Raw genomic sequence first — 23,812 nt, 5'->3', positions numbered from 1 at the left:
CACAGTGCGGTGTGGGGTGATGTGTTATTAAATCCTTTATTGTGTTAATGGAATATTTCTTCATATCAACATTTCGACAGGCACAGGGTAAAAACAGAGCCTGAAGCTTGTTTCCAGATGAATATTATTTTTCAAAACAAAATGTTCAGGGTACGGAGGACCTTTGCTTTCAGAAACATTTGAAATATGAAAATACACTAAATATTATTTGCTTTATTTTACATTTATTTTCTATGCACTAATTCCATTTTGATCTTTCATAAATATAAGAAAAAATAACATTAAAAAATTAATAAAAATTATTTTGCCAAAATGGGATGTAAGGATGCAAGTAAGAGGATTGCAAATGTAGCTTTAATCTGTGCTTCTTAACCTTTTTTTAGTCATATATGGTAAGATATTTTTGCCAGTATTTCGGCTATATGTTTTTTATAAAGAGAAAATCTGAAACAAACAGAAACAAAACTAGAGGGGAAAAATATTTTTTTTAAATAAAATATTAATGTTAGTTGTATTAATAATATATTCATCTAAAAAAAAAAAAAAAAAGATCTACTGTATCCCCTTTGGAAGTTTACTGAGCACTGATGCTCAAAAGTTCCAGAAAACGTATATTTCCCATAAATTAAATATATGTTCACATCTCGCCTGTTACAGTTTTAAGGAATTATTTTTACATGCTAGGGTAATTTTATATGAGATAATATTTGATCAAAGTCAAACATAGTCGTTGCAAACCAAAACACTCATGTAACATGACTACACTTCCCAAGAACCCTCACGGCGGACATGAAAGTGGGCGGGGCTCATTTGATTCTGCGCGCGGTCTTTTTGAAAGAAAATGGCGGAGCTTCAGAGCGAAGGACTCGAGACGTGAGTGTCTTATTATTTACAACATGGGGGCTATAATTACTAAACGTTTACCATTGACATGTGATCATAATTTCTGTATAAAGAACGTCCTTTCATAAAGCACAGCCTATAAAATAGAGTTTAAACGCTGCTGTTGTTGTCAAACAGCTAAACTCCCAATACAAGTTTTTTTTTTTACTTGTTAACGGACAAATAACGTACAGATAACCGTTGTTTTAAAAACATTAAAGTAAACTGAATGCATGAAACGAGGTTGTGTCATTTCTTCGTTGTGTTGTAATGTTAATGACCATTTAATCTCTGTGTAGGTTTGACGCCAGCAACATCAGTGTTACTAGGGTAACGTAAAATCTGTTTTCGGTTGTTGTTTTTTTAAATGTACTTTTCAAACGTTTGGAATCAGTAATATGACGTTTATTTAGCAAATAAGCATATTTAAACCACTTTTGAAGGATCATGTGACGCTGAAGTAATAATGCTGAACATTTTAAAAACTGCATTTAATGTTTCACTGTGATTGGTGAGCATAAGAGACTTTCTGAAACATGAAAAAATATTACTGACCCCAAACTTTTAAAAGCTTATAGTCAAAATCATTGTCATACTTCGTGCCTGTTACATTTTGAGACTGACTGGTTCCTAAGTTATTCTTTTAAAATGTCATTATGCATTATTACAGCTTCCAGTGTCTTTAGAGAAATGCATAGACAATCACTATATGTTTCCAATGCTGTGTTGTGTTTCCATTACGTCTGTCTTGACTAGGTCTCAGAAGTATCTCATGGAGTCAAGCGGCCTCATGATAGTAACCACATCTCAGGTCCTCCTCAGAAATCACCTGCTCCTGAAACAATGCAGCACTTAGGAGAGGAGGAGGACCAGTCGGAGGACTCAAAGATGAGCTCTGTTGAGGACGGGATGAGGGAAAGTGTGACCGTCACCGCTCCAGAACGAAGCCCTCGCTCCCGGAGGAAGTCCTGGAGGAGATCGTCCCGAGGCAGACGCTCTCTGCCGGCCTTGTCCAGCTCCTCGCAGCGTGAGTGCTGAATCACAGACACTTGCACCAGACGTTGGAGTTGTTTATGATTGTGTTGGTTTTCTCTTCTCTTTGTGTCTTCCAGCACTGTGTGAGACCATCAGTCTGTCTTTACCTGATAATGAGAGGCTGGAGATGCTAATTAAAGCTGCTATGCAGGTCTTTAAAATGCATATTATTAAGGAAATTAGATTCAGCTTTGTCATTGTGACCGTGAATCCACTGTCTTGCCTTTTCTTCCTGAATCTAACCGTTTATTTCCCTGCTGTGTGCATAGAGGACAGTGAAGAGGGCCAAAAATAGTCTGAACACTGTTCCTGGGGTTGATGCAGAGACACTGCAGGCTCAAGGTAAGTCGGGGTGATCAGATTTTGACTTTGTCCCGCAAACACTTTCACCAGCTTCATCACAAAGGAATGATTAACAAGTTTTGGAATCAGAGTATTGGTAAGGTTTTTAAATGGTGGATTTTAAAAGGTATCTTATGCTGGTAATGGCTGCATTTATTTGATCAAAAAAAAAAAAAAAGAGTAAAATTGTCAAATATTATTACAATTTAAAATCAACTGTTTTCTTTTAAAATATATTTTAAAATGTAATTTATTCTTGTGATGCAAAGCTGAATTTTTTGCATCATTGTTCCAGTCCGTCAGTGTCACATGATCCTTCAGAAATCATTCTGATCTGCTGATATTCTGCTCAAGAATCATTTCTTATTTTTAATAGGTGTTGAAACAGTTGTGCTGCTGAATCCTTTTTTACCAAAAAGTTGATTCTTTTTCCATTTAACTTAATTAAAAAATATATTTTAAAATATTGAAACCTCTTTAGTAACAATATATGTCTTTACTGTCACTTTTGATCAATTTAATGCATCCTTGCTGAATAAAAGCATTGATTTATTTAGAAAAAAAACTAAAAACTAATCAATTGGCACTATCCTTCAAACCTATTCATATTTTATATGATCACTATTTCTTTGATATATTTTAATATATAAAAGTACTTGTAATAATTTTTTTAGATAGAAAGATGGATGGATAGAATCCAAAAAAACTTTTGCGTGCTGTGAAGAGTAGTAGTGTCATTTTCAACACATACTTATATTTCTAAACAAAATCTTTTCTAATTTCAACAAAACCTCAAATATATTAGGGTTCTGCAGAATTTGCCAACAGTATTGAAAACATCATAGAAAATGTCCATACTTACTGAATTTTGTCTAAAATATAATTCTGTTTGAAATGAAATGATGTCCAAAATATATGTTGTGATGTATATATGAATGCCATTCACTTCCAGTTGAATCTCTGTATGAAGAGTGCGACAGTCTAGCTAAAGACATTAGAAGAGAAACTCAGAATTCACTTCCAGCTGTTGAGAGGTATAAGTCAGTTTTTCCATTTTAATGACATTGATCATTAGTCCTTCGATCCTGAAGCACACTCTCTCTGTGTCAATGCAGTGACCCTGTTGTTAACGAGACCACTGCACGCATTCAGGAGGACATTAACAGGTTATTCTCTATCTGCTCTCATTCATCCAAGACGTTACAGTGGAAATATGATTTACTTCATTTCTGTGTTAATGGTCTTCTTGTGCTCATGAAGGTTACAGGCTGAAAGTATGTCATGGGAGTCACTATTGAACAAACACCGGAGCAAAGCTGACGATCTAGACAAGTGAGCACAACTTCATAAATACACCAGCACACATATGGATACAGAAGGATGCTCAGATTCATTCTCTCTGAATTGGTTGTTCGCTGTACATCTCTGTCCCGTTCCAGATGTGTGGAGCGGGGTGAAGAGAAGGGGGTGCCACTGGACCCATCATGCTTTGTCAAGTCCTCACAGAGTCAGCTCATTCTGAACAAACCTGACTATAAGGCTGTACTCATGGGACAGCAAAAACTGCTCAGAAAGATGGAGCTAGTGGTAAGTGTGCCTTTTTTTTTTTCATGCATTTTTACATTTATTTACAGAAGACATCCACTAAAATTTTATTCAGTGTAACAAAAAGCTTCAAATCAAAAGGTTTTACCCAATTCTCAGCATGTTTTACAAATATAATAAACATTTATGTTCACTTATTTTATCTATTTTTATAAGCAAAGGTCCGAATAAGTATGTCGTTTCATTTTTACATAAATATATCTGAGAGAAGTGGTTCCATGTCCTGTTCTTCTTTTAAAAAGCTGTTTTGAGAGCTGCTCTCTGTCTTCACAGATGGACTCCCAGTGTTGTATAATGAGGGAACTGCTGTCTTTCCATGAAAAATCCCAGCTGCTGCTAAAGGAGACCAGCACCAGACTAGGTGAGATACTACCATCCAAAAGTGTGGGAGAAGTACATTTTAAAATAGTTTTCAACATTAATGAAAAGAAATGTTTCTTGAGCTACTTATAATGTAAAGTCACATGAAACACAGTCTAAGGGGAGCCAGTTGGTTTTTATTTAGCCCTTTTTATTGCATTTGTACATTGGGTTTTGTTTGTTGGTTTATTTTTCTCACAGCTTCCAGGGCTGGATTTCAGACTCTCCCTTCATCTCCAGTCAGACAGCTGCTAAAAGGACCCACATCTAGTGTTTCCTCTTAATTTACAGAGCTCTGATGACTCCCGTAGGATGCTGAGCTTCCACAGAAAAGCTCTGTGATGTGATAAAATCAATTTACTTATGCATTATTTCTTTTTAATCTAACATTTCTACTTTTTGCTATATCAAAATGCATGTCGTTTTTACATTAACCAGTAATATAAATTCATACTAGACGTACCGGTTCATTGTCTGCTCCTGCTTTCTCTATGTGGACAGTAATATAAATTGCTGATGAATACTGAATCGTCTTCAATGTCTCAAACTGTTTTGCTTCATGTCGGTAATTTAGTGAGGGAAGGTTTGGGATGTGTACATGAAGCGCAAAAATGGACACTAGATGGCAGACTAGTTACTCAAAGCTCTCCTTTTACCTGTGTTGTTTTTAAAGTGCTGTATAGTGTTGTGTTTTGTACAATTGTAAAGATTTGTGAATATAATTAAATGCCTTGACATTTGCATTGCATTGAGTATTTTCCAGTTGGGTCATGTTTTTAGCCCCCAAATGCTTTTAAATAGTCTTTAATTTGTCCTGTATGTTTAATGGGCTAATTGTGATATTCATTCATCCATCACTGGATTTTTTCTCTCTCTCTCTCTTCTGCCTGAATGGTGAAATTGAATAAATGGTTTGTGCTGGTGTCTTGTTTCCAGGACAAACATCGCAAGCTTGTATTTATACGCTTTAAGCCATCATTATTAGCTTAAAGAAAAGACACTGGCCTTTGGGCTTTAGTCATGAGCTCTTTGAGGGCCTTTTAGCCATCTATTATGTTTGCTCTTGTGTGTCCCGTGACCCCTTCCCCCACACTTCCAGCCCTTGTTCTCTATTCACCATCACATAGGGCTGCTGAGCAAGAAACAGGCTTAGAAGATTTTCCCAGTGATTTCTCCACTTCACATCCTCTCTGTTTATATCACATTTCCATGCCCACAAGACTAAACAAGACCTGCTCTGAACTCCCATGGCATAATAATAGTATTTGAGTTTCAGCAAAGCGATGTTCGCTCTCAATACTGCGTCCACTGTGATCAAAGAAATTGAAGACAGACGTTTTAACGATCCCAAAAGAAAAGCTTTAACCGTTTCAATCTCGACAGCTCGAAAACGAGGTCATTTTTCTCTCCTGCACACGCGGGCTGATTAGACTTGGCTTGCATTTAGTTTTCTCTGTTAATGTAGGGATGGAAGTGGTGTAGCAGGAGAGTGAGGTTAAGCGTAAGAAGCAATGGGGGTGGCACAGCAAGAGAGATCGATTCTTATTTAGATGAAAATGAGGCTCAGCGCTTGTGGGCCGAGGGTGCATCTGCCTCAAACAGATTTAAGAATACCTATTCACAGTCAAGAGGGCAAAAACTATTCTCTTGATGGCAAATGCTTTTAAATTAAATGTCAATTGACAAAGATTAATGTATGCGTGTGATGTAGTAGGTGCCTACGTAGATGCACTCTCAAAAATACAGCTTCTTTATTGGCATCTGAGGTACAATGAAGAACCTTTAACATCTATAGAACTTTTTAATTGGATGAAATGTTCTTAATCATGGAAAAGGATTCTTTAGATCATTAAATTGTTCTTTAAGAAAAAAAAAGGTTTACTGGAAGGTACTTTGAGAAACCCGATATGGTGGTTCTATAGCATCACTGCGAAATCCCCCTTTTGGAACATTGCACATACAGTTTTTTTTTTTTTTTTTGTTAAATGTGAGCCTAATCATCAAAATTAAAAGAACCCAAGACTTAAACTACTTCAGTCTGTGTGCATTGAATTTATGTAATACATGAGTTTCACAATTTGAGTTGAATTACTGAAATGAACTTTTCCATGACATTCTAATTTATTGAGAAGCACCTGTAAGTAGAATACGATTATCTTTTTGATACTGGAGATATTTAAGGAGTAGTTCACCCAAAATTAAAATTGCTGATGATTTACTTACCTTCATGTCATCTAAAAATGATGAGTTGACCAGAAGTTTAGCATCATATCACTTGCACAGCAGCGGAATAACAGCTGATTAAAACATCACAATAATCTACAAATGATCCACATGACCCCAGTCCATCAATTAATGTTTTGAGAAGTGAAAAGCTGTGTGGTTGCAATAAACATATCCATCAAAACATTTTTAACTTCAAACCCTTGCTTCAGGGCTGAAATTTTTTGGGTGCACTACTCATTTAAATCATGCTCCATTTTCAGTAGTTGAAATTATGATATTTATTAAATAAAAATCTTCATTAAAAAAGTTAAAATACTTGTCTCATGCAAAATAGGCATTTGGTGTCTACTAGCTTTAGATTTTGTGGTTCATTTTACCACTACACCACAGGACCGCATTGTCCATCATTTAGGAAATGAAAGGAGAAAGATGGAAAGAAATATAGATTTACAATTACTCAAAATCTCGTTGTGCGAAAGCAACACTGCGATAAGGAGTTCAGGTTACAGTTTGTTCTTAAATATTTTCATTCTCACTTCAGATTGATTAGTGTTAGATTGTAGCCGAGAGATGTGCTCCGCGTCAGCATAAACCAGGACCACTTTTGTCCCATTCCTCTCTCGGCGTACACATCATCAAACTCCCATTGAAATGCTCCAGGCTGAGTCTCTACCCTGCACATATTCCAGCACCCATTCATCTGAGAAGCCTGTCTTTTCTCTCTGAGTGATGAACTACCCCAAAACATCCACGTTTGCAAAAAAAATATATATATATATATTGGGACTACTTATTTTTAATCTGAACTGTCCATGCACTTGAAAAAAAGACATTGATTTAAATAAATGTTATACTTAGCAATTTATATGGAAAAAAACATGAAAATAATATTAATAATAAAATTGTTAGATAAAGTTAATTTTACTTTGTAATCAAGTGAATACTGTGCAGCTTTTATTAACTATTTATATATTCATAATTACCAAAAAAGCCTTGGAAAAACACAAACGTTGTCTAAACCTTTTTGGTAATTATTAGATTTTCTAATGCATAAACACATGCATACACACTGGACAGGTTAAGTCATATTTTAAAAAGTATAGTTCACCAAAAAAACAAAAACATTTTTTTTTAACTGATCATTTTTTATATATATATATATATTAAAAAAATTATTGATTACAAAAACGATTTAACTTAGCATTCTTCAAAATATCTTTTGTGCTCCACATTTCCAGTTCTGTGGCCTAGTGGTAAAATTAAAATATTACATATACACACATATTTTATATATATATATATATATATATATATATATATATATATATATATACACACATATTTTATATAAATATATATATATATATATATATATATATATATATATATATATATATATATATATATATATATATATATATAATTTATACACACACACATATATATATATATATGCGTCCCGTTTTCAATCGATATTTTCGGAGTTGTCTTCAGTGCAGCATCTCCTGTAAATCATCCCACCGACATTCTGTGAAGACTCGTCCTATTCTGCCCCTGATTGGGTAATCGTTGGATTGATTGGTTTGTTTCAGGTTCACGACAAATCAGAGACAGAGGAGGGCGGGTCTCTTGGCAGAGAGTCGATTTGAAAGAATGGCGGAGACTGCTCCAGATTCCCGCCCCGCGTCCAGCGCCGAAACGAAAGTACTGACGAAAATGGGAGGAATCGAATACTTGGTTGGAAAGTGTCAGCGGAAATGAGTATCAAGCCAATTGCACAATTTGTCAGCGAGTGTTCTCTGTTTCGCATGGTGATTTGTCAGATGTGCAAGCGTGAACGACAGCATGCCGTGGAGAACAACATTCATACACTTTACAATAAGGTTCATTTATTACTAATAAACAATGATATGCACCAGTCACTTTGTGCAGCATTGGTCTGCTCACTACCTCATTCTCCATGGAGCTGACATCATTCCACTACCTCATCAGTCAGTTAAATAAAATAACGGCTCTTGAGCCCTTTGCCACTTTAATCAGACTTAATAAGCTTTTGTTTTTGCTCTAAATAATCTTTTACCTGCAATTTTGTTCACTTCATTGATTTGCACTATCTGCCTTTTGCCTTGCGATGCTTTACTTTATTTTTAATTTTATTATGTCTTTTTAACATTCCCTTATTGTATAGTTGTATCTACATTTTATATTTTGATCTAGATTTTTAGGCTTTAATGTTAATGTTATCTGTGTGCACTGAGGGGTCTGAGAGTAACGCAATTTAGATTCTCTGTATGTATGTACTGTACATGTGGAAGAATTGACAATAAAGCAGACTTGAAGAGAGATATATTTAATAATAAAAATACAGTGCAAATGTGAAGCAAATAAACAACTTAACTCATTTAAATGATTGTATTCTTCAATAGGCTGCTGTAGAATTAACAATACATTATTTAAAACAATTACTAAAGTTCAATAGCAATTAATATTGTTATGAAAACATGTTTTACGTTGTGATTTACCACCACTGGCATGTCATAGGACCTGTGGTTATCGTGGCCCCGAGGGGCGTCCCTTATTTTTCTGTATTGAAGGTGGCCACCCTAAAACCACCCATTCATAAACTTATCATGATTTTACTACAGTAACACTGCAATTATTAGCGGGCATGTTGAAGGTCCATTATTCACCCATCAGGGCAGTGAGTGAATCCATTTCCAATCGTAATTATGGTTTCTAAGTACAACAGCTTGTGTGAACCACAGTTGCACGGATCAAAGCACAGCAATGAGTCGCCATTTATTGTTTTAACTTTGGTTACCATGGTCCTGCACAAATACTTCGGTTCAGCTATGGTTACTAAACAAAAGCCATTTCCAAGAAAAACCTGCACGCGAGGTGTTTGACAGAGACGCGCAAGTTGTTTACAAACGTGCGTGGACGTGTGAGGCGTGTGCGCGTTCAGCAGCGGCTCTTTTGTGCGCGATGATGACGCACGGGCTCGTATGCAGTAGCGTGAACGCGCGCAGTAGTGCGCCCGCTCAGAGGGGGAGAAAGAGCCGCCGAGGAGGGCAGAAACACAAGAGAGGGGCAAGTCTTTCCACGATAGCGCCGCGGCTTGGGAACAAACCAACTGAGTGAAGTTGGCTGGAATGGAGCTGAGCGTTGCCATTCTGAGCAGTTTCGAGTCGTCTACCTAAGCCGGGGCATTTCGCGCAGAGCCTGGGGGGCAGTTTGCGGTTGGTCCCGAGGGTTTGTGGAGCCCGTATGAATCTGTTGCTAGCAGCGCTCGAATGCTAGTTAGCCCCGTTGCTAAGCAGCTAGCCAACACTGCGAGTCAATTGTGTCGGAGATCTCGGAAATACGTGTAAAAAAGCGGTTACGCTCATCCGCAAATCTCGGGGCTCGTTTTCCCCGTTGAGTTTTTGCTTTTTCCCAAGTGAGGGACGCTAATAAGCGAACTCTTGAGTTTCAATTTCGATTTATTGTCAGCGGATAGTTTTTTTTCCCTTCTCTCTATTAGCTTGTTAGCTGCTCTGGTTGGTTTAGTCCATTTTGTCGGAGATTTCTACTGTAATAGCTGCCAGCGACAACAGCCCCTTGTTCTCGTATTTGTGGACATGAATGATTGTATCGCTCGCTGACAGAGTGGTTTAGAGAAGCGATACTTTGAGATGCCACGCATGAGATACTTCATGTTTCCAGGGACGCTTTTATTTTCTTGTTAGACTGCTTTATGGGAGTGCTAGTGTGCAGGGTTTTTCTTTAGAGAACACTAGAATTAAAACATTTTTTCTTCCCCACATGCGAACCGGTTATCCGTCCTTATCCATCCACCGCGCGTTGTTTCGATGAGGTTAAAGCCCACATTTCAGTCGCACTCTCGTTGTTTTCTCATCTAGTGGTGCGCTCGGCTCCACGCTTGTGTTCACGCCGTCGGTGGTAACTTACATGGTCGCTGAGACAGCGCGCTGAAACACGCTTTCATTGGTTTGCGGTGGGGAAACGGCGAGATTCGGCTCGAAGTATCATGGATGATCAGACCCGAATGCTGGCTGGCCTGGGCGGACTCGGCGGACTCTCGCAAGCCGACGTGGGTGACCCCGATTCGGTTCGGAAGCAGCAGTCCCTCGGACAGCCGCAGCAAGACATTGGGGATATCCTCCAGCAGATCATGGCCATCACCGACGAGAGCCTCGACGAAGCCCAGGCGAGGTAAGACCTGTGTGAGGACGAGAACAGAAGTATGGAGGCACTCGAGAAAAAAACTGTTTAATGCATACTTCTTCAGCTCTGTGAGGGGAATTACGGAGCAACAGCAGCTATAGATCAAATCTACATCTCGTTTTAAACAGCGGCAACTCTGCGGCTGAAAATCACATGCGATAGAATGCATTGCACCTTATGCACATTGCATGTTACATTTATACAGTTACTAGGAAAAAAGAAAAAAAAATCATGTAAGATAGTAATTAATTAAACATTTGTTTGGGCGTTCTTGCATCTTCCATTTTCCAAGTTGTTAAAAGTTGGCGTTGATGTATTAGTTTGTAGTTTTAATGAATCGCTTTAGAGATATTCTGAAATTAATAAGCATAAATAAACATTTACTTTATAATCGGTTGGTTGGTGATTACATAACAGGCTACTTAATGAACGATATTATAATGAGGAAGTTGAACAGGGGTCCCTGTGGCTGAAATTGTCGACATCTTTTGACGACAAATATTTTCTTTGCCGACTTCTATTCAAATAATACACTAAATATGCACCAAGCTGATAATAAGACTAGAATTATTCAAGTATTTTCCCCCTCGTCTGGATTTGCTAAATGGGGCCAAAAAGGCTTTAGAGGTCAACCAAGTATGTTTGTTATCAGGAACCCATGGGCTCTGTGAAGCCATTAGGTTTTAAGTGAGCGTCTGCCAGATTGAGGCCCCACTAGAAAAATGAATTGGATTAATGTGCTACCCCGTCATTAGCATAGATAATCAGCGCGCGCTTAATTAAGTCATCGCCGTCAAACAGCGTCAGATTTAAACTCGAGATGAAGGCAGCCGACAGGTTCGACGACTTTCCCGCCTTTTCCCGCAGATTCTGCGCGCATACAGTCGGCATTTTTCTATTGATCGCGGTGAAATTGATCTCTTATGGCTAGCTAGTGACCTGCGATCTGTTGAAAGGTCAACTCGAGCTACCGATCCCGGACAAAAGCTGCCTTTTAATGAGGGATCGTATGTGCGCGTATATGTGTCATTAGCTTGTGATTTTCCACCAAGCCATTTGACCACCTGGTTCTCGTAATTAATTCACTTCTCTTTTACCCTCCTCCTCCTCCTCTCTGGTGTTCATCCTTTTCATTGTGTGTTGGGCGCAATCAATTCTCCTATAATGTGTGCGCGTGTGCAGCTGTCCGCAAATCGAGTTTCTATTAATGAGTTGGAGGGTCGCTACACGGGAACTTATGTACGCAACCATATTGCCTTTGTCTATACTGCATTTATTGGGTCAAAGAGTTGACTTTGTTTCACTTGTGCAAAATACCCATGAGTTGAATGTTGTGTTGGTCTATTTGCAAAGGTTTTTGAAGGTGTTTGGATGAAGACAAGCTTTCTAAATATGGAATTACTCATCCAAAAATGTACATTTCTTTCATTATTTTGCGGAATGACCTAGCTGCTGTTTTCCAAGTCATGAAAGTGAATGGGGACTAATGCAGTCAAGCTCCAGAAGTGAATAAGTATAATTAAAATGATAGTCAATATAATTGTGACACACATGTTAGGACTGACATCTAAAAACAAAAAACAAACAAACATATGCATAGACTGTAGAAATAAAACAATTCTGATTCAGTAATTTACTTTAAAATTTAATGTTTAATTCAATGTGTTTCTTGCCATTTCTTTGTAAATGTTTGAGAAATTGACCAATTTCTGAGTGAAAATTGTTTCTACACTTAATTGCTTTTGGTGTAGATATAAGAAAGGTTTAAAAATTGTTACAGGGCGAACTTTATGTAAGGTTATTGACAGTTTGACAATGCAAAAGTTAGGCCCAAAAGAACTTCGTTTAGAGTCGTTTAACATGAATCATTTTGTTCAACCAAGTTTTGAAGCCAGGGGAGTCTTAAGTTTTTTTTAGAAGTAAGAGTATTTTTTAGTATAAATATTTTCTTTGCCAATTTCTATTCAAATAATACACTATAATAAGACTATAATTATGCAAGAATTTTTTCCCTCCTGGATTTTCTAAAAAGGACCAAAAAGGCTTTAGAGGTCAACCAATATGTTTGTTATCAGGAGTATTTTTTTATTGCATGGATCATACCCAATAATAAAGATAACAAAATATATATTTTAAGAGCTAGATTGTGTATAAATCATCCTTCAAGGTAACCTATTACTACTTTTCCCCCTCCGCTGTAGCTCGCAAATCTAATTCGAACTTCTGCATCTTCAAACTGGCATGAAGATTTGTCACGGCATGTGTCATGTTAATGATGTAAAAACACTGTTGGTTCTTGTGTGTCACAATACTGATCGTAATATGGCAAGTTTTAATATGCAGAAATGAATTTAATTTGAGTGCTGCAGCAGAGAAAGCTTTGAGAAAAAGCAGTGTAAACATTGTTCAAGGCATCTCATTGACATAAGAGTAAGTGAATGACAGAATTGACTTTTCTTCTTAGTTTTTTTTTTTTTTTTTTGGTGAATGATTCCTTCAAGGATAATGCCAGATATTGTTAGTGATGGACGTAAATGCATTTTCTCTTTAGTCACTTCTTCTCTGTCAGTGATATTCAGCAGTTATTCTTGAGTTTAAGCCCTTGCCGCCTTCAGTTATAAAGCAAAAAAGCCCTTCGGTGCTTCCGCACAGACCTGAAATAGTTCAGATACCTGAGAGAAATATGCATTATTATTTTGTCAAGTGTGGGATGGTTTTAGGGCAGAGAAAGCAGCTTCATTTGCAAAGTGAGGCGCTTTACTACACTTTTTACAGGATTTCACCTAGTGTGGTCAGCATTCTTGGACACTACAATATATATTTCTCTTTTTTTTCTATCTTTTATAAACTGATTTCCTTTATTTAAGACTAATGAAATATGCACAGTTGTGGTATCTCATTAAATGGATCATAATGCCTCCTAAATTAATTAGTATAATGTGTCCCAAACCAGCATTATTTGCTGAGTGGAGGCACGTGCTTCCTTCGAAAAGGTTGTCCTGTCTGGATTGCTTTTTCATTGCATGTTAAAACAAATGAAATGCACAAGACTTCCTAACTAACTTTGGCCTGTTGATGTCCCTGCAAGTATCGTAGATAAGGTCAACCGAGTTGACAGACCAGATTACATCCTTTAGAAAAGAGATAAATTTAAGAGTTAAATTTAGCATTTATATCACTAAATTACTTTGTCTTTTATGCATATGTCCTTATTCATTGAGTAAGCTCTTAATAATTGTAGATTCGATCTCTCTAGGCAAGCGTTAGTCTGCTAAACATAAAAAACATCCTGTAACTTGAGGTTTACTTATCACTTAGTAGGTACTGATTTGGTCTATTTAGACATCTCAAATATTTTTTGGCAAAGTCAGACTTGTTCTGATTCCATACTCGTATGCCACAGTACTTGATTTCAGTTTTTTTTTCTTCTCATGTTCTGCATTATTTACTGTGGGGGTCTCTGGTCCCAGTGTAAGGGGAGGATGGGGTGGGATGTTTTTGGGACGGTGGGAGCAGATGCCAGCGCTGTCTGAGCCTGCTGCCCTGAGCCTCTCACCCTGTTGCCCTGTGTCCAGATGCTGGCCAGAGGAGGCACCGGCGCAGTGGACCCCACAGAGAGAGGGGGAGCTGGGGGGGAGTACAGCAGGGTGTGCCCTGCCGCTCAACTTCCAGCACAGGTCAGTACAGGAGCGCATGAGTACCCCCCCCCCACTTCTCTCCCCCATCATCCCCTCCATGCTGATGACAAAGAGAAAAATGCACCCTCATACAGTTAAAAGACGCAGTCCAGTGTTTATGAAATATTTCAGTGGGGCTAAACATTTAAATGAACCAAACTCAGACACATTTGAATAGACCAAATTGTGAATCAAGTGAAAAGCTTCTCATTTCATTCACATTGCCCTGGCTCTAAAAATTAAATATTATAATAATTTATAATATGAGTTTGTCATTTATTAAATTAAATAGTATAAAATAAATATTTGAGATTTTTCGATTTCTTCAGTTATAAAGAAAAGCATCTCTGATTGAACACTTAAACCTTCATTTTCACAGAAAACTAAACTTAAACCTTTCAGTTTCTGTGTTAATTGTCAGTAGTTTACAAATAAGCCCTCATTATCTCTAGAAATGAGAATGTGACTTATCCCCTCTTTTGTTTCGTTGCATGTCATCATTCTCTTTGTATAATAGCCTGTAATGGGCAGAATATTTAGAATAATGTGCATGAAAAGGTAGGCTAAATCCTGCCGTGCCCTAACTGTAAATTGCATTTTATTAGCGACAAACACCTCAAACTTAACATAAAACATACTCAAACCACCTCATGAGATGGTCTTCATTGTAAAATAAATTTAGAATAATTCAATAAAAGCAGCATATAGGAAAATTCAAGCACAACACAGACTTTATATAGTCATAACATTTATTACAAATAAAAAATAAACTCCCCTTGTCATTACATCCCAGTAAAAGTTTCAGTTGCAACAGCTTTTCATGATCATCCATCCATAAACATTTGGATTTTTGGATTTCTGATTTGTAATGTCACTTGTTGTTCACTTGATGTTTTTGTATTTGTCTCATACAGCTCATATTTAATTAGTTTTTAAGGAAAAGAAAATAACCTACATTTAAGACTCAGCCACCCATTTTTTTGCCATCTCATGTATTTAAATGTTTGTGCCTCTTGCATTGAATGCTACATACCTGAAATATTTGGGTGTGAGCACGACAAAACCAACAAAGAACATTTAAGCACCAAATTAAGTCTTGGCTAGAAGTAAATCTGAAGTTTGCTCGGTCTCTATCTCATGTTGGATGATAAACACGACAGCTGGAAGTAAGCAATGTGATAAGACAAGCTAACTAATCAACAGTAACCTATTCAGCACTACCCAAGCTAGTGCCGTTGCCCATTTCCAACAAAATTACCCAACGAGTTGCACTGTGTGTCATCAGCTTAAGGCCTCATCCACCAAAAACAATCTTTTTGGGGGATTTCCCACGTTATCTGTTTGCCTTGGAGCAAAAGGGAAAGATTTCAACTTTGTTTAGCTGTGGCGACTGCAGTATTAGGCAGCGAGTTTTGTGGTGTTCCATTTAGGAACTACTATAAAAGAGTATTCAGGCTTTGTGCAGTGATTTGTAGCATCAAATTTCTTTGAAATGCAAAACATTTTTTGATAGGTGATGCTAAAAATAGAAACCTTTTACAAGTGGCTGTATTTCACATGATTTCTGGCTTTATCAGTTTCGCGCTCAGGTGGCATGTTAATCCCAGCTGCTAGCTGAACAGCTTTAACAAGTACCCCTCTATTATTGGCATTTGTTAAGGGTTAACAATGCTCCTGGAAAGCATGCTTCATCTGCTCTCTAATACAGTAGCACTGTAATCTGGCTGCGTGTAGATAAGCGTTCAATGCATCAGAGCTTACCGAGCCTGGAAATAAAGTTTGCTGATGGGAGACTACCCTGAAATGATCGATGATTGGATTTAGCACATATGATTCTGGCTTTGAGAAGAATGTTTCCCCTGCGAGACAGAGGGTCCTCACTTGTTTTGATATTCTCCAGAGCTGCTCAATAAATTAAGCACATTCAGGGTGTAAAAAGGGCTGGATAATACCATTAAAGGGTGGAATGCTTTTCCCTGAAGACAAATGAGGACCATGTGTCAGTTACTCATTTAGCTGGGGTGAGCTGAGACTACTGCTGTATCTTCTCAATCTACAGACACTGAGCTCTTTAAAAGACTCGAGTCTTAGTGTGTCCATTACATCTTGATTGATTCTGGAGGAGATGTTTGCACCTGTGATTGTAATCATATTCAGCAAAGAATGTTAAAGGTTGTTGGTATGTCTTCAATAACCATAAATCTTCTGGATTGTTTGGCAGCCAAATGTTGCAAGCTTTAAATTGGGACTTGAAGAATCAATTATTAAGGATTCTCTAAAAATAGCGTGACCGTATGTCCTCTTTTTCCTGGACCTGTCCTGGCTGGCATTTCTATGTTGCCTAAAATGTCCAGGTTTTGGCTTTGTTTTCCTATTGACTTGCTCTGTCGTCCTTATGCATTATATGTAAGCGTATTTGCATTGCTTTGCTTTGACCGATCTCCGTAGATCCCACCTTCTATCAATTATGTACAACACCCGCACGCTATTGGTCAAACTTCTTTTCAGTCATTATGATTAGCAATTATGAAAACAATAAGAAAACCAGGCCAAAATCTGTACATGTCTGTCTAAAAATACAATTTTAAATTCAATTTTGTTAGTATTTTTAAATAAATTGTCTATATAGCAGAATCTATGATTATAGATAAATGTAAGCATGGTGAATGTGATGAGCACTTCTTTTGGGGCTAATTCTAAAACCCTAGGCACAAAATGATTTTGTGTAAAAGATGCGTTTGTGTATGTTTTCTGTTGATTGTGGCAGCAGTAATTAATCAATTGATTATGAAATGATGTAGAAGAGAATTATATCTGGCCATGTATATTTAGATATGTGCAGCAGACAGGCCTACTTTCTGCGTTTGTCTGGTGCTTCCTTCAGAACTGACCCCACTGCAATTCGGCACATATTTTGTGGGAGCATTTGTGCTATGATCTTATTTGAATAATTTCTTTAGTCATTCGGGCACTGAAATAACATGTATGGAAAGTATGTAAATTAATGGCTCTATCAGAGGCTTTGAATTTCCCTTTACGTGTTTATTTCTCATCGACTAGGCTGTTATTGTCAAATTTGGAAACTGACAGAAGGGCACTTTGTTAACTGGGCACAGTGTTCGACAGATGCCAGTAAATTTGAAATGGCCAATTAGCGGTCGATATGTTGGTCTTTGACTGTCTGAAATGAAACCTAATCAGAGTCTCTCTAACATTTTCCTTTTCTCTTTTACAGAAAACACGCACTGAACTGCCACAGGATGAAGCCGGCTCTCTTCAGTGTTTTATGCGAGATCAAAGAAAAAACTGGTAAGTCAGAACTTCTGTGCGGGTTTGTGTATTAAAGCCGCACTCCCACATTGCGAATAAATCTTTTTCAGTACTCCGTATTGATTCTGCATTGACCATATGCAGTGAGAGGTGTTTAATAATCATCAGACTGAATTTATTGTGTCCCTGTGCTCTTTTTTTTGTTTTGTTTTGCATCAGTAGCATTTCTCAGGGCTTTCCATGTGTCTTATTGTATAGCCCAATGCAATCATTAAGTGTCATAGCAATGGCTTCAGTGTTTACGTCGTGGAATCTCACTTGAATTCATTTCAAAGCTTTGAACTAGCAACAAGTGTATTTGCTTTAGTCTCATTGCTTTAGAGGTTACACTTCTCATTGTGAACCCCGTCCACGCAAACCATCCCGCTCCAAGCAGGTAACGGCTGCCGCATCTTAACTCGAAGATCCACAGAGTGGTCAGTTTTCTGGCAGATCTGCAGCATTCTCCCCTCAAAAAGAGAGGCTGACAAATGATTAAATATTTATGGAGGTGTTGGCGTTGTCTTTGTGCCATGGTTTCTCTCGTTTCTTTCCTGTCATATCCTGCAGCTTGAATCCATCTCAGCTTCTGTAACAAGCATGCTCATGTGGAATTACAGTGCAAAAATGATGTGCAGCGGTCTGTTTGTGGCAATCTGTCAATAACCCAGTCTTACTTTCCTATAATTGGATGCAAGTAAAGGGTAGGCTAGAGGAATGGGTATCGGGGGTTGTCCCTGTTGCCAAGGCAACCTGCTGTCTTATTTACCTAATGTCATTCACTTTGATTTTCACATTTAGCCTGCCAGTGGAGAAAGGGCCGGGGAGAAATGCAGCACTAAATGGAAGGTGTTGTCGGCAGTGCAGACAGGCGAAGTTAATGGTCAGAATTTTACCATACATCACTTCGGTTATCGCCAAACTTAATCTACAATCCGTGTTTTACCCTGAAGACTTTGGCGTAAACGAGCTGATTTACTAGATGACAGGAACGAGGCCATTACCGTCTGATCTGAGCTGCGGTTTTGCTCTTAAAGCCTGTTTATGGTAGATTCATTGTGACAAAATGCATTTTTGGAACCAAAACTAAAATTCTTTGTATTTGCAATAAATAGTATTTGGGAATGCGAAAACAAAATATATTTTATTATATGGATTTGATTATTTTTTTATATAGAATTTATAATGATATATATATATATATATATATATATATATATATATATATATATATATATATATATATATATATATATATATATATATATAATAGTTTAATATAAAACATTAACAAATCTAAAATATTTATTACATTTATTTTAAAATAATCATTTTTTTATGTTTATTTTTGTTAACTGTTTTACATTTATCCCAGTGCTGTACAAAATAATCTTGTTACTAATCTTTCTTGCTACTCAATGGCAAAACATAATTTTTTATGTTTAGTTTTTTTTATATTTAGTTTTTAAATGGAGTACTTAAAAATGTGGAATGTAATGGTAAAAAAATTAATAATTTTATTGAATTAAGCAATGTAAAACATTTGGGAACATACAAAACATTTGGAAAGTCACAGAAATGTATGTCCTGGAAGATTGGCAGCTGTTGTTTAACATATTAAAATCTTGGTCACTGCACACACACACAAAAAAATAATAGAATAAATGTTATGTACAATGTGAATCTGGATTCTATTGTCTCTTCTTAGTGAGATTTAATCATTTAAAAATCAGTCTAGCATTTGAATATAAACAATGGATCTGCATGTTGGAGTTTGCAGAGATGTTTTGTTTTGCTTGAAAATCTGCTCGGGCTTTGTCTGAACAGGCCTCGGCTCTGAGTGGAGTTGTGTGGTGGATGGTGTCCATCATTGTGATCAGCACGTCCCCCACCTCCTTCCCAGCTCCATACATACATACATATATATATAAATATACCTGCACTGCCTCTCTCCAAGACTCCCGCTGCTTTTATCTCCTGCCTCTGGAATGTGAATTAAAGAAGGCAGCCTCCTCTACTGCACATGATTGTAGTGCTGATCAGTAGTCTTTACATCTGTTTTCCACAGTCTCGGGGTGTCTGCCTCTGTCTCACTCTCTCTCTCTTATACACCGAACAGCAGGGATAAAAGCGTGCTGGAGCTCAGGCCTTTCCCTGGTATTGCGGTCTTGTCCTCTCCTCCTCCTCCTCCCTCCTGATGCCTTGCTTCCATTCTTGAAAGAGAAGTCTTGCTCTGAACTCGGGGCTTTGATATGGTAATGGGGTGGAGGGGAGGGTTAGGGAAGAGTGGGGGAGGGGCATTGAATTCCTCGGAGTGCTGCTGCAGTTGGGAAGATTGTTTTTTATTGTTAAGGAAATGTTCCGCTCAAAAGTCACTCTAACCACCCCCCTCGCATTTCCCCATCTGTTTAACAGCGTTTTAAATGTAAGATTTGTTAATTAATCTCCTTAGAAACACATCAAGAGAGAGATGAGGTTTCCGAGCCAATTGTCTCTTTGGTCTTGACCCTCCCCCATCGACTTAAAACGGTTGCAGCAAGTTGATTCTCACCCTTTTCAGCACCGGGACTTTTGTTCTGGCTGCCCAGCTCATCGCCGAGGTCATGTGCTTTTTTTGCACTTTCTGTTTTTGAATTTAAAATGAAGTGCAGCCAATATTATTATAGCTAGTTGACGTTTTGGGGTAAATTGCAACTCAGCGATCACAGTGGAAATCAGAGTTTCCAACGGTTCGGTCACAAATTTTTGTTGAACAATTTAAAACAAGAAACGCTAGGTTTACTTAACTTAAACTTAAAACGGAAATACATTATTAATATACAATTAGCACTATTTAAGATTCGGCACTATTTCTGACGTTGATCATGTGAACTTCCACTGAAGCACAAGATGCTCTTTGGATTATTCTCAAGATATTGCGTATAACATGAGGTTTCACACACATTTATGGAGAATACAAATGCATTTTGTAATTCCCGGCTACTTTTCCAATTCCACTTTTCACTCAATTGTTAAAAGTCTAAAATATGTATTTTTTAAAAGTTCAGAATGTAAGCATTTTAACTAGTGATCTCAGATGGTATGTGTAATGGGAAATGTGTATAATGTTTTTGTGCTGTGGGCGGGTCACCTTTTATTCCTCTTTAGAATTTTAATACTTTAAGCTTTTTTTGCAGATCATTTGCATAATGCTGTTATTTTAAAAGGAACAAATGTTTAATGTAATCTCTCAATAAACATGAGGCCATAAAAACAGCATGTTCAGTAACCGAAATTAAAGATGTATTTAAAAAAAACTGGGCACCAAATGTATGTTTGTGTTCATAGAGCTTAAAATCTTGAATCCTGAATTTGTGTTTCAGAAGGTTTTCTGGTTCACTCTCTTGGCTCTTCTATAGCTGTTAACTCCCTTGCTAATAGCTCAAAATAGTGAAGTCATGTGATGTTTGAAGAGTACCTACCAGAAGAACCGGCCAAGTCAACTTTACTCCTAGTGCATTTCTGCTATTAAAATCCCAGAAACAAATAAATGATTTGGCAGTACTAAGAACGCCATGGCCTCAGATAAACCTAGTGCTGCATGAATTAAATATGAATTAGATTTTTTTTTAATGTCTGAACTGTTTTCATATGGTTAATGGTTTATAAAACCCCACGGAATAGGCTTTAAAAGGACAAAGTGTCCAGTGTCATCTTGTCCTGGACTGCATTTCCAGTATCTTTCCAGTTTCCACAAAATAATCCTGTCTGGTATCTTGTAGTACTAGTAATTTTTCATTTTTAGCAAGAACACAAGAGTGGTCAAAAATACTGTAAATTTCAAAATCCAGCTGGCCACCGTTCAGACATATAAACTGGCCTAACTGTAGCTAGTGGTGTTTTAACACATTGTTTTACATGATGCATGGTTTGTCCGGGGAAGGTTTGTTAAGATTGGCTTGATATCGGTATTTTATCCTGACGGTTTAAGTAGCGAGTCATTCAAAGTGCTCAAACAGTTCGTCACCAACAAATGGCTTTCCAAGTATTGGAAAACCTCAGCTAATGACGCTATCACCTGCACATCGTGTAAAATTTCTAGATGGTTTCCATGTAGATGGAAAACAAGCTCAAATCCTTGTTTATTACCAACCTGTATGAACTACATGATTCAGGTTTCACGGTCTGGCTGGTCAAAGACCTCATTAAGGTTTTTTAATTATCATTCATTTTTGAAAGACCTTAATTTGAACCCTCTTGTAAAATTTTATGAGTTGTTGGATATCTCCGACTCGTTTTACGAGGCAGAGCCTGCAGGCCTTTGGGTAAAGGAGCCAGCTGAGTGTGAGACTTTTTACAACTTAAATAAAGTGCAATATAGATGAACTCAGCCTAACAGTTACTCCAACAGACTAAACATTTATGCAGCGTGACTAATGCGTTCAACCTGGCTTCAGAAAAAAATTACCATTCTGAACATGCAGCATACAGCTTCCACGCATGTAAAAGCAGCCCCCCGAACATCATCATTTGGTAGGGGCCCTATTTCATTCGCCATTTCTTGTGTGGCGCTCTGTCACTCAATCAGTTTTTCTCTCCTCTGTTCCAGGAGTGAGAAAGATAGAGTGTGAAGGGAGGAGAGGGGGGAGAGAGAGACAGCGATAGAGAGAGATTGATGAGGCAGTAAGAGCAGCAGTAATTACTCTGTGTCCATTCCCCACGCCGGATTGGCAGACGGCTAATATCACACAGACCCCTGGCCCTGACAGTTGCCCCCCTTCCCCCCATCACAAGGTCCAGAATGGTTGGGGGAGAGCGTCACCCCGATGCTCGTCTTCATCCTAATGCTGTGTGGGCTGAGCGTCTTCCCTCTCATTACGTTGTTCCTTGAGGAATCGAGCCTTTTCTCAGGACTGGACGAGCGAAATTGCATGGTGCATTCTTGAATGCAAGGAAACGTTTAAAAAAAAACACCCAGGCCCTTTGAGTTGATAGGCCAAGTACTTCCTCTGTGCAAATCGCCTAATTTATTGGAAAATGCCATTTAAAGATGACGGGAAATCTCAATTGGCCCTGTTTACTAAATGATGGTGTCTAGTTCTATTGTGTACAATTCATCAGCATGTGATGCACTCATTTCATCAAAATGTAATTATTTTATGCTTTGCATGCGCTTGCAGCAACATTTCTGCGGATGTAACCAAGGCTGTGATGACGGGGGAAAATATTAACCATTAGCATTATACAGCAGTGGTTGTCAACCTTTTTTGTCTCCAAGGCCCTCCATTGTTCACAACAATATTCAAAAGTCCCATGAATTTTCCAGTATTTTGTGATTTAACTGGATAAGAATATTTCTCTATTTCTAATATATACAGTTATTAAAAAAAAAAAAAAAAAAAAAATTCTCATTTAGCACAAAACCATCATGACCACATTTAACCATATTAATAAAAAATGTTGCATCCTTATTTGTGAATAGCATGTAGACACATTTGTCTGTCACTAACTGAATATTTAGGAGCAGAGTTCATTTCAGTATAATATGGTTTTCGCTCTCTTAAACACCCTCACTTTGTGTCTACAGAACAGGATTAAGAACTCGAAAGAAAAGCGACAACCGTATCTCGCTGCAGTGTGTGTCAAAACTCATGGAGATGGAGGTCTAGGGAGCCGTGTTTGAAAGAAACCCATGTCTCTTTAATTAAAGATATGTAAATGTGGCCTCAGCTGGATTACTTTAGCTGGCATGGCTTTGGTGGGCTGGGAGAGAGTCAGAGCCCAACACCTAATCCAGACTAATTAAGGATTAATTACAATTGATGGGGGCCTTCAATCCCTGTGTGGAGGTCCTCACTGCAGTCTGTGACTAATCTAGAGCGCTGGAGAGGGGATTTGAGCAGGGGTGATCTGTCAGTTTGCTCCGAGCTCCTCTCAAACTAAGCTTCTCTTGAGGGAAGGAGTTTTTAAGTTTTCTGAGCATGCCATTTGGATTGAGGCATTGGTCTTTTGTTAAAATACAATAATCTGTTTGTCTCACGCAAAGGTGTTAATGCAAACCCGTTCTATAATGTAGGTTAAGATGGACACACCGATAGTTAATGGTGGTTGCTAATGCTCAAACATAAGGTTAGGGATTTGAACAAACCCTTTTACCTGAAGTGTTTATC

General features: G+C 37.8%; 2 protein-coding genes across 3 annotated transcripts in view; both read left to right on the top strand.

Moving 5' to 3' along the window:
* The first annotated feature begins 801 nt into the window (after positions 1–801).
* LOC113049451 (kinetochore-associated protein DSN1 homolog) lies at positions 802–5,185 on the top strand. The gene is made up of 11 exons (XM_026211811.1): positions 802–873; positions 1,182–1,212; positions 1,639–1,909; positions 1,995–2,068; positions 2,187–2,259; positions 3,212–3,293; positions 3,375–3,425; positions 3,520–3,591; positions 3,699–3,846; positions 4,138–4,225; positions 4,426–5,185. The coding sequence occupies exons 1-11, from the start codon at positions 842–844 to the stop codon at positions 4,506–4,508; spliced, it is 1,005 nt and encodes a 334-aa protein (XP_026067596.1). The 5' UTR covers positions 802–841; the 3' UTR covers positions 4,509–5,185.
* A 4,290-nt stretch (positions 5,186–9,475) lies between these two features.
* The window catches only part of LOC113049424 (pre-B-cell leukemia transcription factor 1-like), a 30,137-nt gene continuing 15,800 nt past the window's right edge, over positions 9,476–23,812 (top strand). Inside the window, exons 1-3 of one of the 2 annotated variants that reach the window (XM_026211768.1) lie at positions 9,476–10,665; positions 14,253–14,354; positions 17,590–17,663. In XM_026211768.1, coding sequence (XP_026067553.1) covers positions 10,481–10,665; positions 14,253–14,354; positions 17,590–17,663 — 361 coding nt within the window. In that variant the 5' untranslated portion in view covers positions 9,476–10,480. The remainder of the gene's footprint in view (positions 10,666–14,252; positions 14,355–17,589; positions 17,664–23,812) is intronic. The other variant, XM_026211777.1, reaches the window with a different exon arrangement.

Source organism: Carassius auratus, chromosome 3 (genome assembly GCF_003368295.1).
Source record: "Carassius auratus strain Wakin chromosome 3, ASM336829v1, whole genome shotgun sequence".
NCBI lineage: Eukaryota > Metazoa > Chordata > Actinopteri > Cypriniformes > Cyprinidae > Carassius > Carassius auratus.
The sequence above is the reverse complement of the archived record's forward strand: the minus strand, read 5'-3'. Positions and strand labels throughout refer to the sequence as shown.

Coding starts and splice junctions, on each gene's coding strand:
- LOC113049451 (XM_026211811.1), top strand. CDS start 842: ATGGCGGAGCTTCAGAGCGAAGGACTCGAGAC. Junction 2,069..2,186: donor TAATTAAAGCTGCTATGCAG/GTCTTTAAAATG, acceptor CTGTGTGCATAG/AGGACAGTGAAGAGGGCCAA. Junction 4,226..4,425: donor GGAGACCAGCACCAGACTAG/GTGAGATACTAC, acceptor TTTTTCTCACAG/CTTCCAGGGCTGGATTTCAG.